At 38.7% G+C, this 12,012-nt stretch overlaps 1 protein-coding gene across 2 annotated transcripts; it reads left to right on the forward strand.

Annotated features, from left to right (window-relative positions):
* The first annotated feature begins 8,162 nt into the window (after window positions 1-8,162).
* Window positions 8,163-10,875, forward strand: LOC103981064 (F-box/kelch-repeat protein SKIP11). 2 transcript variants are annotated; one of them, XM_009397648.3, is made up of 2 exons: window positions 8,163-8,469; window positions 9,081-10,875. In XM_009397648.3, exon 2 carries the CDS (start codon window positions 9,168-9,170, stop codon window positions 10,455-10,457), a length of 1,290 nt encoding a protein of 429 aa, XP_009395923.1. In that variant the 5' UTR covers window positions 8,163-8,469; window positions 9,081-9,167; the 3' UTR covers window positions 10,458-10,875. The 2 variants fall into 2 exon arrangements, with proteins under 2 accessions (XP_009395923.1, XP_064959510.1); XM_065103438.1 differs by having other exon boundaries at window positions 9,099-10,875.
* The last annotated feature ends 1,137 nt before the right edge of the window (window positions 10,876-12,012 follow it).

Raw genomic sequence — 12,012 nt, forward strand, 5'->3', positions numbered from 1 at the left:
TCCTGGGTTAGAAGACCAGTATAGTTCTGGTCCCCTGTTCTTAATGTCACTTAATTTCCATTGGTTCATTTATCAGGATTTATATTATTAATGAACACTAATTGAAGACTATTAAATATCCGTATTTATAATCTACAGTATATATGATTCATTCTTTTGTGCATTAATTAGGGACCCACTGTCACTAGTACTGTTTGATTTCCCTTAGATCATTTATTAGCTTTATATCATTAATTCATACTAATTTAGTGCTCCTATATATGTTAATGTTGCAAGTATAAATTTTAATTTTTTAACATTAATCAGGGGTCTCCTGATATTATATGTTGTTGACTTTCTATACATCATTAATTAGGGTCATATTGATAAAATGGATATTAAGCATAAACTTCTTTGGAACTTAGGGACCCTCCTATTGATTTAGATCATTAAACTAAAAATCTATCATGATAAATATTAATTTTGGGAGCAATTTTAATTCAAGATATAATAGGATGTTAATTATAATTCTTAAGTGTTATTTGAAATTAATTTAAAATTTGATTTTTGGGAATAAAAGGTAACTTAGGCATAAATTTTATATGTTTTTTTTTCTTAATTGTATTGTTAAAACATTTTGCTGAGACATTAGGTAAGCCTATGACTAGTTTCAAAAGAACAAAAATAAAATAAAATTTTTAGGATGAGCTTAAACATAATTAGTATTCATTTTAGTTTTTACAAGTGATGGTATTATGGTGTGGGCATGATATGAGGTAGAAAATTGGAGCCATAGCCTATCATTTTGCATGTCATCAAACAAGGATGTAGCAACCATTATTTTCACCTCCATTGTCTACATTTCTGATGAACTCAGATTTGGATAAATGGCTGAACCCTTTGGAGTATGGGGATTGATATCATCATCATCTTTAATATAACACTAATGACAAAATAGAGCTACTTGTTGTTGACTTAAGCAAGAACATGACTCTGAATTTTAATAGGAATCCTGATACCAACACCTAGTTGAAAGATAATTCACTGTAAAACATTGAGTGCTCAGAGTTAATTGTTTTTTATTCCTAGAACAATTTAGTGAAGAATAAATAAGGAAATGATCCTAAAGGTCTAAAGATGCATTCTGGTAGATGATTAGGCTTTGTGGGGGGCAAAGGTTGCATGATCAAGTGCTTCATTAATTAAAACCAAAGACACTTGAAAGTCAAATGTGAGTCTCTAGGCATATTCATACTCTATTTAAAGGCTATTATAATTGGACCATTAATATTATTAAGATTGTTTTGTGGAAGCTAGATTGAAGATTAGCACCTAATGCTCATTAAAACAATCTCTTTTTCCATCTCTCTAATATTAGTGTTTTAATTCTCTCTCTTTGTTAGCTTCATGGATTTGAATGAGACTAAATATGTCTTGTATTCTACTTGTACTCTAAAATGACACTATGAAGCCTTCAAAATGGATATTACACCATGCATATCCACTTGATCCAAGTGTGGAGCCACCAACAAGGAACCCTTAACAAGGTGTTGCCAAGGTCATGAAGGGTTCCCAAAAACAATTAGCTCCTAGGTTATATACACTAGACCATCTAAGTGTGCTGTGTTTGACTCTTTTCTTGGCCTTTGACCCACCTCCCTAGCACAATAAATGATGAAGTGACAATCTCAAGTACCAATTTCCATGTTTTGCCACTGTATCCATCATTCACCAACCTTTGTGCTATGGCATATAATATCTTGTGGCAATCATGCATCTTCTGGATCATTTTCCCCAAGGAATTTTGTCAAACAATGATTGAAATATCTTAAGTTTCCTACTTTCCAATGCTCATGTGTTTACTTATCACATATACTAATTAATATGAACTCAAATAAGTTTAAGATGGAAGTTTTATTACTCATGACATGTATATATATATATATATATATATATATATATATATATATGTGTGTGTGTAGTCTCCCAATGTGAGTGGTTCTGCCACAGATTTTAGGGCTAGTAATATCAAACTCCCTACAGCTTTCTACCCCTTTCTTTTGCACCCTTTCGGCACTCTCAAATGCATGCTTTGCATATTAAATGTTGCATATATTATGCATACACATACACATGGTAGGGACCTTGTGACCTGTTTATCTTGATATCTTGGGTTAAAGTAGAGGTGCTTGAATTATGATTCAACATATTATAAAGGATCCTTGCCTTTACATGGTTTGTAAAAAGAAGACCCATCTCACATTGAGTTGGATAAATAATATGCTCCATTCTTGGATCTTACGAACATCGAGCAATCTCACTTTCCATTCGTGATGATCTAACACACATCTGTATTTGGATTAATATAGAACAAAGAGAAAGAAAGAATATGCTCCATGCTTGGACTTTGCAGATCCATCTCAAGCTTTACTACTCAAACTAATACTTCAACACTTTCCAGTTGCTAGCGATGATGAGCTTTCGAGGTGTGTGGGCAAGAAAGATATTGTAATCTTGAGGAAGGCATCATGGCACACAAGCATAACACCTGTGATGTCTGCAGTAAAGTGCAGCAGCAGCATCGTAGCTGAAATGAGATGGTGAGCCAGTTGATGCCATCCGGTCAGTGTGGCAGGGACTATGGATGGACTCATGTGCTGGCTCCTGAAACCCTAAATTCTTCTCTTTTGCGTTGGATCGATGTGAGGGTATCAGAGCCAGCCGTATTGAGAGAGGATATGATGAGAAGGTGAAGAGCAAATGAATCCAAAGGCCACAAGCATGGAGTTGGTCTTCCGAAGCGAGAGCTACTGTGCTGTAGCAGGTAGCAGGTAGCAAAAGACACATATAGACTGCAACACTCCACAGAAGAGACGTCTGACGGATCGAGAAAGCTTCCATGGTGAGGCGTTCGGATTTGGAAGATGGCTTCAGAGTGGAGTTTGGATGCATCCACATAACTATGCGAGCATGTGATGTGACAGAGAGAAAGTCTAAGAAATCTGATGCGCGCGCTTATCGTTCACGTGATTGCCTGCACTTGTCTCTTGTCGCTGAACGTTCGACAACAAAGGCTGTGTGGTTTTTGGTCCAGTGAGAACAAACCCCGCATCTTCTTCTTCATCCTCCTCCGGCGATCACCGAGGCTGCAGACTAGCTTCTGTTTCTGGAGGAACGAAGAAGGAGAGGAAAGGATGGTGATGTCTTCTCTCCGCTAGTCGGCCGCTAAACTACGCCAGTCACTGTTCGGACACAAGCGGGGGTGTCCTATGGCGCCCAACTCCGAGCTTGGTTGGATCACGCTGGCGGGGCCCAGCGCGAGGTCTCGGGGAAGCCACATCAGCCTTGAACTGCTTTCGAGGGTGATCCAGCCCATCCGAGGAGAAGATCGTGGGCCTGGGCCAGGTTTTGGGCCCCATTTTGAGCTCACCAAAAGCCATGTATTATCCATGCGCGTTAAAATTGGAGACACATTAGTCATCCATGCTAATTAATGTGAAGGATGGAACTAATTGGCTTCACGTATCGATATGCATGATGATCTTATATATTTTCATTTTAATTCATGTTACAAAGACTGTTGCTAAAAATATCATATGTTTCATTATTACTCTATTTATAAAGGTTAAAGCATATATAAAGAAAAGATATTTATATATGGCCTACCGAAGGCAGGACAAATGCAATGCACCGTCTCGCCATCAACCCTTTCGTCCGACGCATGTGGCCACAGACAAGCATGCAGATGACACAGGTTATCCTCCTTGACATCGTCAGCATCCTCGGACCGAACATTAATTGGCTCCGATAGACTGGTCGCATTACCTCTTCTTCCTTGGGAAGGTGGTCGCTATCACCGCACGTGTTATCGGTGGCGACGTCGGCCCGTCGACCGAGGTCCGGGTGGAATGGGTTCTGTTGCCGACACGATTGGAGTGTCTTGTCATCGGCGGGTGTGCCTTAATTGGCGAAAGGTGTGGACGGATTAGCCGCGAAGATTGAACGGGAAAGGATGCGACATTGGCGTCTCCATGTTGATTTGATCTCTCCTTTTGGCCTTATGTTCTCGACTTGGTCGTGTTGATTGATGGTCTTCTTCTCTTACCACACGCCTCTCACATCAGCCCTATATTGCTTTACTGAATTGATGCGGAAACTTTTGTTTTGGGGAGATGAGTTTATATTTTATATATTTAAGAATAAAAAAAAATCTTATTTTATTTATTATTTTTTCATTCTCTCTCATGTTTATAATGTTTGTTGAGTTATAATAATATTTAATATTCATAAATTTACTTTATTTTCTACACATGCATATAAATATTTTGAATTATTTATATATATAATTTTATCTTCTTATTATGCATATACTATTTCGTCGGATTATATTTACTAAAGAAATCATATGATGTGATAAACATGTTTATCATTAAATATCTTATATTCATAATTTTAAAATATTATATATAAAATAAGATGTATGTTTATATGAATAAAACTATAAAAGTTTATAGTTATTGAGTGATTACTTATTGTAGATTTTATTTTACAAGTGATACTATAACCCAACTCGAGTGATTGAGCACATACAATCTCATATCAGCACAGATATAAATGATGAGCCGTGAGCATTTTGTATCTATAAAATTTAGACATATTATATATGTATGTTTTTCTTTGGTCAGAGGTTATGATTATTTATATATGTCAAAATTACTATGTACATAGGAAATCTTATCATTTTGTTGAGTACATTAGCATATTTTAATTTTAAAATTATCTACTTTTTATTACACTCCTATTGATAACAGTAATGAAAATAATAAATATAGTATCTCTACTTTAATCATGCAGGTAGAGTATGGATGGAAAATAGAAATAGGATCTCAAGCAATAAATTAATATGGATTTCTTGGAGTACTTATTTATTCTCTTTTCATTTTCTACAACACATCTCGGAATTATATAATATGCACTCAAACAATAATCTTTATCTCTTTTAAGTTTTTCTAAGGAGAGACATATAAATTTATATCTCAAGGACCTTAATAGCATCTCTTAAACCACATTACCAAAGAAATTATATTTATGTTGAGATACTTCCATAAGTCAACGGTCAAAATCCATCCATTACTATATAAAACAAAGAATGTTAGCCACAAGCATAATATACATTTCTACAAGTGCCACATGAAAAGAGAAAAGAAAGCAATACTAGCAAAAGGTATTTTATTAGAATTTTCAAGCTATATGAATTTTCTTTGCATCCTTATCCTTTGATGTCACTCTTTTCTTTTGGGTCGTATTGGGAATCTTCAAGCGCATGAAAAGACAAAGGAAAATGTAGGCATCCTCAAGTCAAAGTCTCTCTCCCACGAGCCCATGCTGTGCCATTAACTTGTGATGTAACCAAACACCAAACCTAAGAGAGTAAGATAACATAAATGTGTTATCTCTAACAGTTGATTACAAAGAAAGATACTTTCTTTTGCTAATCACAAGCTTTTCTTTCTCCCCCCCAACGATCAATCAATCAATCAGTCACTCAAAACATGACTTAAGATGCGAGAGAAGGATGTGATTGAGTTAGGCACTGAGTCATGTCACTTTGCGATGTTGATATCCGTATTTATCGGTGGCATTAAATTTCTTTTAGCGGCTAATTAAAATCCTAATATCAATTTAAATCTTAAGCGGTCAAGCAAAATTTGAAATTGTATTAAGGGAGAATGAAATTTATGAGCTTATAAATCAACTCCTAAATGAAAATGATAGCATATCAAACTTATGATTCTTTGTTTTCTTTATCGTCGTCTTTATCATCCTTCCTTTTATCACCATATTCTTTTTCTCTATTCTCTCTTATTATTGACATCATGATTTTTATTTGATTCATTCAAATAGATAATTTTTATTATAATATTTATCTTTATATATATTTTTATTTATTTAAACACAGTACATAATATATCTCATTATAAAGAGAGAATAACTATCTTTGCCATTACATTACATATTCTCGTGTTCTTGTTGGCGCAACACTGCGGTTGGTTGCTTGCTTGTTGCAGAAAACAAGCCAAACAATTGAGGGCAAAAGAGCGGTAAGTAACCGAAACAAGAAACAGAAAACAGAACGGATAAGAGAGGAATTGCTTTCTGTGTCCGTAACATTTCGCAGCAGCCTTCCCACTCGCTGGCGTGCGGCGACAAGTCGTCGTTAGCCGCCCAAAAATGCCTCTCTCCCGAAGCAAAACCTTTCATATCGTAATAGGTCTGCTTGTTCTCGGAAAACGAGGTTTCGGCAACGTATTGGCCACAGTCTGCATGCACCCACCGGGAAGAACATTCTTCTTCTGCTTAGCAGTTGTCATGCCCTCCCTCCGCAAGCTCATCGGTGCTTCTTCTTTATTAGTTGTCTTTTATGTGGGATGGAGGTGAAGGAAGGAACAGTCATCGAGAAGAAGATAAAGGAAGGATCTTATGATGCCAAGTGTTGCAGGCATCGGTTTATCTTGCGCTTGCCAAGAAGTGGAAAGCGAAGCGGTCGATCGATCATGGAGTACTGGTCATAGTTCTGCATGATAAGCTAATGAAGAACAGATGGAGTAATGCATGGGAATCCTGCATCGTGTTGTTGGAGAACTCGATTCCTGCGGACGCGTAATGCCGACTTTTGATGGGTGAAGGGAATCGAGCTGATGACGACGGGTTCCAACCAGTCCAGGATCATTGCATTGCAGTACTGTCTTTCCCGAAAGGAGAATTCTTAGGGCTTTAGATGCTCCATTAGTGGGACTTTTCTGAGGTACACGAGTCTCATGGAAAGAGGTGATATTGGAACCACATGCATTGGCCATATGTTGCTGTCATGGTGTCCCTCTTCGGCTTCTCTCTCCAAATTCGTGCCTGTCTTTGTAGTGCTCTGAAGCAGTTGCTGAGCTGCACAAGTTTGCCTTGAATCACTGTGTGGATATGCATTAGCCACATGAACATGTTTGCGGCCTTCTCTCTTTCTCTCTCCTTTTCATCTTCTCTGGATTTGACCAACCCCAGCTTGCGATTCGTGAGGAAGAAACATGGAACGAACTGCACTTCTCCTTCCATCATCCTCTCGGTCCAACAAATCCAGCAGCAGACGGAACTCGGTCATCCTTATCTGCTTGCTTGCTTGCTTGCTGCATGCCTTGTAGTTTTCTCTGCTTTGATCCTGACTGACGCTTGCAGTCAGCACCAACGTCGTTTGTGTTCTTTGCACATTTGGTGAATCATTCCATCGTCAGATTAATCATGTTTGTATGACACACAATATTGGAGTAGAAACACTCCCAACACATGCAATTTAGACATCTTTTACTTTCATGCTCATCAAAAACATTGACTCGTGTGTCGATGGGTCAGACGAAGAGTTCTTCTACTCGTTCAGATCGCATCATACCTACAAAAAGTTAGGTTGAAAGGATCCATCCCAAAGACATCTCAAAGTCCAACGTCAACTCATGCAAATGGTCGCAAGAACCGAGTTCTCCTGGCAACACAACTAGTCGAACACGAAATTGGATTCCACCTGTAATTCGATCAATAATTCAGCATCATGAAAGTTTGGTCATCACCTTATCGTCCAAGTTTTGGGTCCTCCGTGATCATTGCGATCGGATGAACTTATACTGTCAGCCGGAAAGGATAAGGACATTGCTATCGCTGGTCCAAAATCTGGAGGGAAAATGCTGGGTTTGAAGACACGATCGGTTTCTTTCCATTGCTCGATGCACGAGAGGAAGACGAGAAAGAAGTGAGGAAATATTCTGTCTTTTAAATAAAAGAAAGAAAGCTATTTTTATTTCTCTTTTGAATCCCTCTTCTTCATACATTACAAGATTTAAAAGTGTTTCCAGTGAAAAATATTATTATTATTATCATTTAATATTTATGTTGAGGAAAAAGTCAACGGTCAAACGCCAGATTTTTCTTTGTTAAGAATAAATAATTTTGGTGAAATTTTAATCAAATAAAGGGTGAGAAAAGATATTTAAAATTGAAAATTTTGGTTAATTAGAAATGGTTTTTTGCACTGTGAATATTTTTTAAGAAATAAATAAATAGAGAGAGAGAGAGAGAGAGAGAGAGAGAGAGAGAGAGAGAGAGGTGAAAGAAAGAAGGGCGTGGGAGACAATAAAAGGGGCGGTGCGGGTGAGGGTTGGGGGGGCCAAAAAAAGGAAGGGAAAAGAATGAGCTGCTCGCAAAGCCCGAAGCACACGGAGCGCTATGAACTTTGAGCACCCCACGATTGCAAGGACGAATCGAAGAAGAAGAAGACGAAGATAACTACGAGGAGGAGGAGGAGGAGCGCGAAAGAAAGTAAGGAGAGAGGGAGAGAGAGGGAGGGAGAGCAACGTCGGCATCGGTTTCGATCCTTTTTTTTTTTTTTCTCTCCTTCCTTTGGGTTGTCAATACGAGCTTCATCTTCTCCTCCTCCTCGCTGCTAATGCACATGTAAGTCCAAAATCTCTCCTTTTCGTCTCTCCGTGTTGCTACCTGCACCCCGCTCGCTAATACTAGCGGAGAAAAGGGATTTTGGGGCCGGATATGGTAATCTTCTGGAGGTCTTGTTGCGGAATTTTTGTGGCAGATCTTTCCATCGCTGGGATAAGGGAAGAGGAAAAATGGAAACTTTGGTGTTCTTTTATGGAAATTGGGGGATCTGTGCCCGGTATCGTCCGTGCTAGGGTTTGACTCTTCAATTTCCCTTTCTTGGTGTGCAACCGTTGTTGTTCCTTGATAAGCTTCGTTAGATCGATCGAATTTGATGAAAGATTGCATTTTTCTTGTGCGGCGGTTCGGCGATTGTGTCCTGATCCACGGGTTCCTCAAGATTCGATCTTCTTCTTTGGGATTTCTGGTTTTCTGATTTTTCTTCTTTGTTTTCGAGGACAGTTTCTGTGTTTCTGATGATTAAATTTGATCGGCAAAATAGCCAGCATGATTTGTTTTCATCAACAAAGTTCCCTTTTTTCTTCCCTCTTCTCTATAGTTATATCAAGATTTGTGTCTTTGTGCATGATGTCATTTTGCTGATCTTTTTGTTCTTTCATTTACCTCTCCAGCAAATTACTTGCTCGCAGCTTTTAGAAGGAAATAGATGGCTGCAACTCAATCAAAGTAAGGGGCTGGATTTGGCGTGGCTCAAGGGTATGTTAGATAGGAAGTCGTGTTTGATCACGAGAGCATTGTCAAGCTCCCGCGAACAAGAATCCAAGTGGGTTTACATGACCTACCATCTCCTTGAGATCACGACCACCAAGCGCGCTCCATCTGTAGAACCTTTAGAGCTAGAAGAAACTGCTAAAGTGAAGAGGTCCAAGTCCACGGAGCTCCAAGAGCCTCCCTCATCTCTTGATGAATCCTGTTGTCCAAGCGATGACGATAACCATTTTTCTGATACAAACTCTCTTATCGGCCAAATTGGCCGTGACATGTCTATCAAGTGTCTGGTTCAATGCTCTCGATCCGACTACGGCACCCTTGCATCCCTCAACCGGGCTTTTAATTCCCTGATACGATCTGGTGACCTCTACAAGCTGCGGCGGCATGATGGGATTATCGAGCACTGGATTTACTTCTCCTGCAACATAAATGAGTGGGAAGCATATGATCCGTATTGTGGTCGCTGGATCAACCTTCCAAGAATGCCCCCGAATGATTTCTTCATGCGCTCGGATAAGGAATCATTGGCTGTGGGCACCGAGCTCCTTGTTTTTGGAAGGGACTATACATCTCGTATTTCCCATATAATACTGAGGTATAGTATTTTAACAAATTCTTGGTCCCAAGGTGTTGAAATGAACTCCCCTAGGTGCTTATTTGGATCTGCCAGCTTTGGGGAGAGAGCTATTGTAGCTGGTGGCATAGATGCTCGAGGTACTATATTGAGTTCTGCAGAGCTTTACAATTCTGAAACACAAAATTGGGTGTCTCTTCCTAGCATGAATCAACCAAGGAAGATGTGCTCAGGTGTCTTCATGGACAACAAGTTCTATGTCATCGGAGGAATGTCTAGCCCTACAGACTTGCTGACATGTGGGGAAGAATATGATATGAAGAAAGGTACTTGGAGGGTTATTCCAAGTATGTCCCTGGGGCTCAATGGCCCGAGTGGTGCACCTCCACTTGTTGCGGTAGTTAATAATGAGCTATATGCAGCTGACTATGCGGAAAAGGAGGTTAGGAAGTATGACAAGCAGAGTAACTCTTGGATCACTTTGGGAAGATTGCCCGAGAGGCCAGATTCAGTAAATGGTTGGGGCCTAGCATTTCGGGCTTGTGGTGAACGGCTCATAGTAATCGGTGGACCACGAGTTCTTGGGGGTGGGATGATTGAACTCAATTCATGGACACCGAGAGATGGGCCTCCAGAGTGGAATATGATTGCCAGCAAGCACTGTGGAAGCTTTGTGTATAACTGTGCTGTGATGGGCTGCTGAGTATCTGAAGAATTGCTGCATATCTTCTGGCATTAGGAGGATATGCAAGATTGGTTGATCAAAGGGCATAAATAACTGATTCTGCCAGGGTAATTTCTGCCTTTTTGAAATTTCAGATTTTACTCAGGATTTAGTAGAACACTCTCTTCTATGTAACTCTCTTTCTTTCATCTTCTAGCTTTTCCCTGATCTCATTTCAAAACCAAAAATTTTAACTTCTTCCAAATTATCTTTTAGCATGAGAGTGTTCACATGGATCATGCAGTACAGCCACACATAATAATATGATGTATCTGCATGTTCTTAGGTTTCTTTTTTAAACTCTTTATTTTTGTTAGGTTCACACTGTACTATTCTGCCATTTCATTGTTGTTGCCTCCATCTTGAGGAAATAAAATTGGTCATCAGTTCTTTTGTATTTTCATGCCTTGATAAGTGTCGTTTGCAGCTTACTACTATTGTACTTCAATTGATATTAATGTGTCAGTTTTTCTTTCTCCCATTGATCTTGTATTACATCGGAAATTTGTTGTATTGGGTGTGTTCTCTGTGGTTGAAACTTTGCATCATATAATATTTGTCTACATCTTCATCTAACTCTGCATGTGTTCTCACTCATCAAATGTTGGATTCCTCTATATTTGGCTTTAAACATGGATACAAAGATGTCATTTGCAAGAATCCTTGAGATGCAAGCCTAGTTGAAAAAGAATGTGGTGTCAAGGTAATTTTTCAATTAAAAAAAAGAAAAGAAAATCTAAATCTCATTCGTTCAGGTAATTAACCAAGCTCAAGCTACAGAAGTCGATGGAGTTATCCCACCTATATAATTGCCCTGAAGCCCTTACCCCTACTAGCAAGCCTATGGGCAACAAAATTGGAAGGTCTTGGAATGTGGGACCATTTCAGACCATTGGTCTCTTTCCCAAGCACAAAATTTTTGAAGTTGTTTATAAAGTTGTGGCTAAGGATTGCTTTTTTACTCTTTGCAGTTTGTTGCATCTGTTTCAACCCCAACGAAAAATACTCGCAAAAAAGTAAAACTCAGTAGTCACTGAAACATGCTGGCTAGTATCCCACTCTTGCAGGGTCAGATGTCATGTAACTATGATTTCCAATTTTTGGTTGATAAACAAACAGACCTTATTTATCGCTCTTTAGTTCATAAAGAGCTGCTATTGCTTTTAGATCCGGATGTCTAGACTGGATGAAACATAAATTATATGAAAAGTTAGTTTACATAGGTTTGGAGATTTTACCGACGATAAGAATGTTCATGTAGCTTGCTCAGAGATGCATCTATCACATCTTAAATTTTGTGTTCTTTCAGACTGTACTCTTTCCCAACTTCTTTCATTGCTGTCATCTGTGTTAGGAGTCATAGAGATAAATGTTTTGAGTTTCACTACTCGCTGACATTTTCTATGAAGTGTTATCGAAGAAATTCGTCGAATCCTTCTACTTGGTTGTTAAGCTGGATATGAGACTAGCATCCATCCTGAATGTGATTGTATCAACCTCTCATATGTATGGACTATTTCTACTTCTTGGGTGA

This window comes from Musa acuminata, chromosome BXJ2-4 (assembly GCF_036884655.1).
Source record: "Musa acuminata AAA Group cultivar baxijiao chromosome BXJ2-4, Cavendish_Baxijiao_AAA, whole genome shotgun sequence".
Classification (NCBI taxonomy): domain Eukaryota; kingdom Viridiplantae; phylum Streptophyta; class Magnoliopsida; order Zingiberales; family Musaceae; genus Musa; species Musa acuminata.

Coding starts and splice junctions, on each gene's coding strand:
- LOC103981064 (XM_009397648.3), top strand. CDS start 9,168: ATGTTAGATAGGAAGTCGTGTTTGATCACGAGAGCATTGTCAAGCTCC.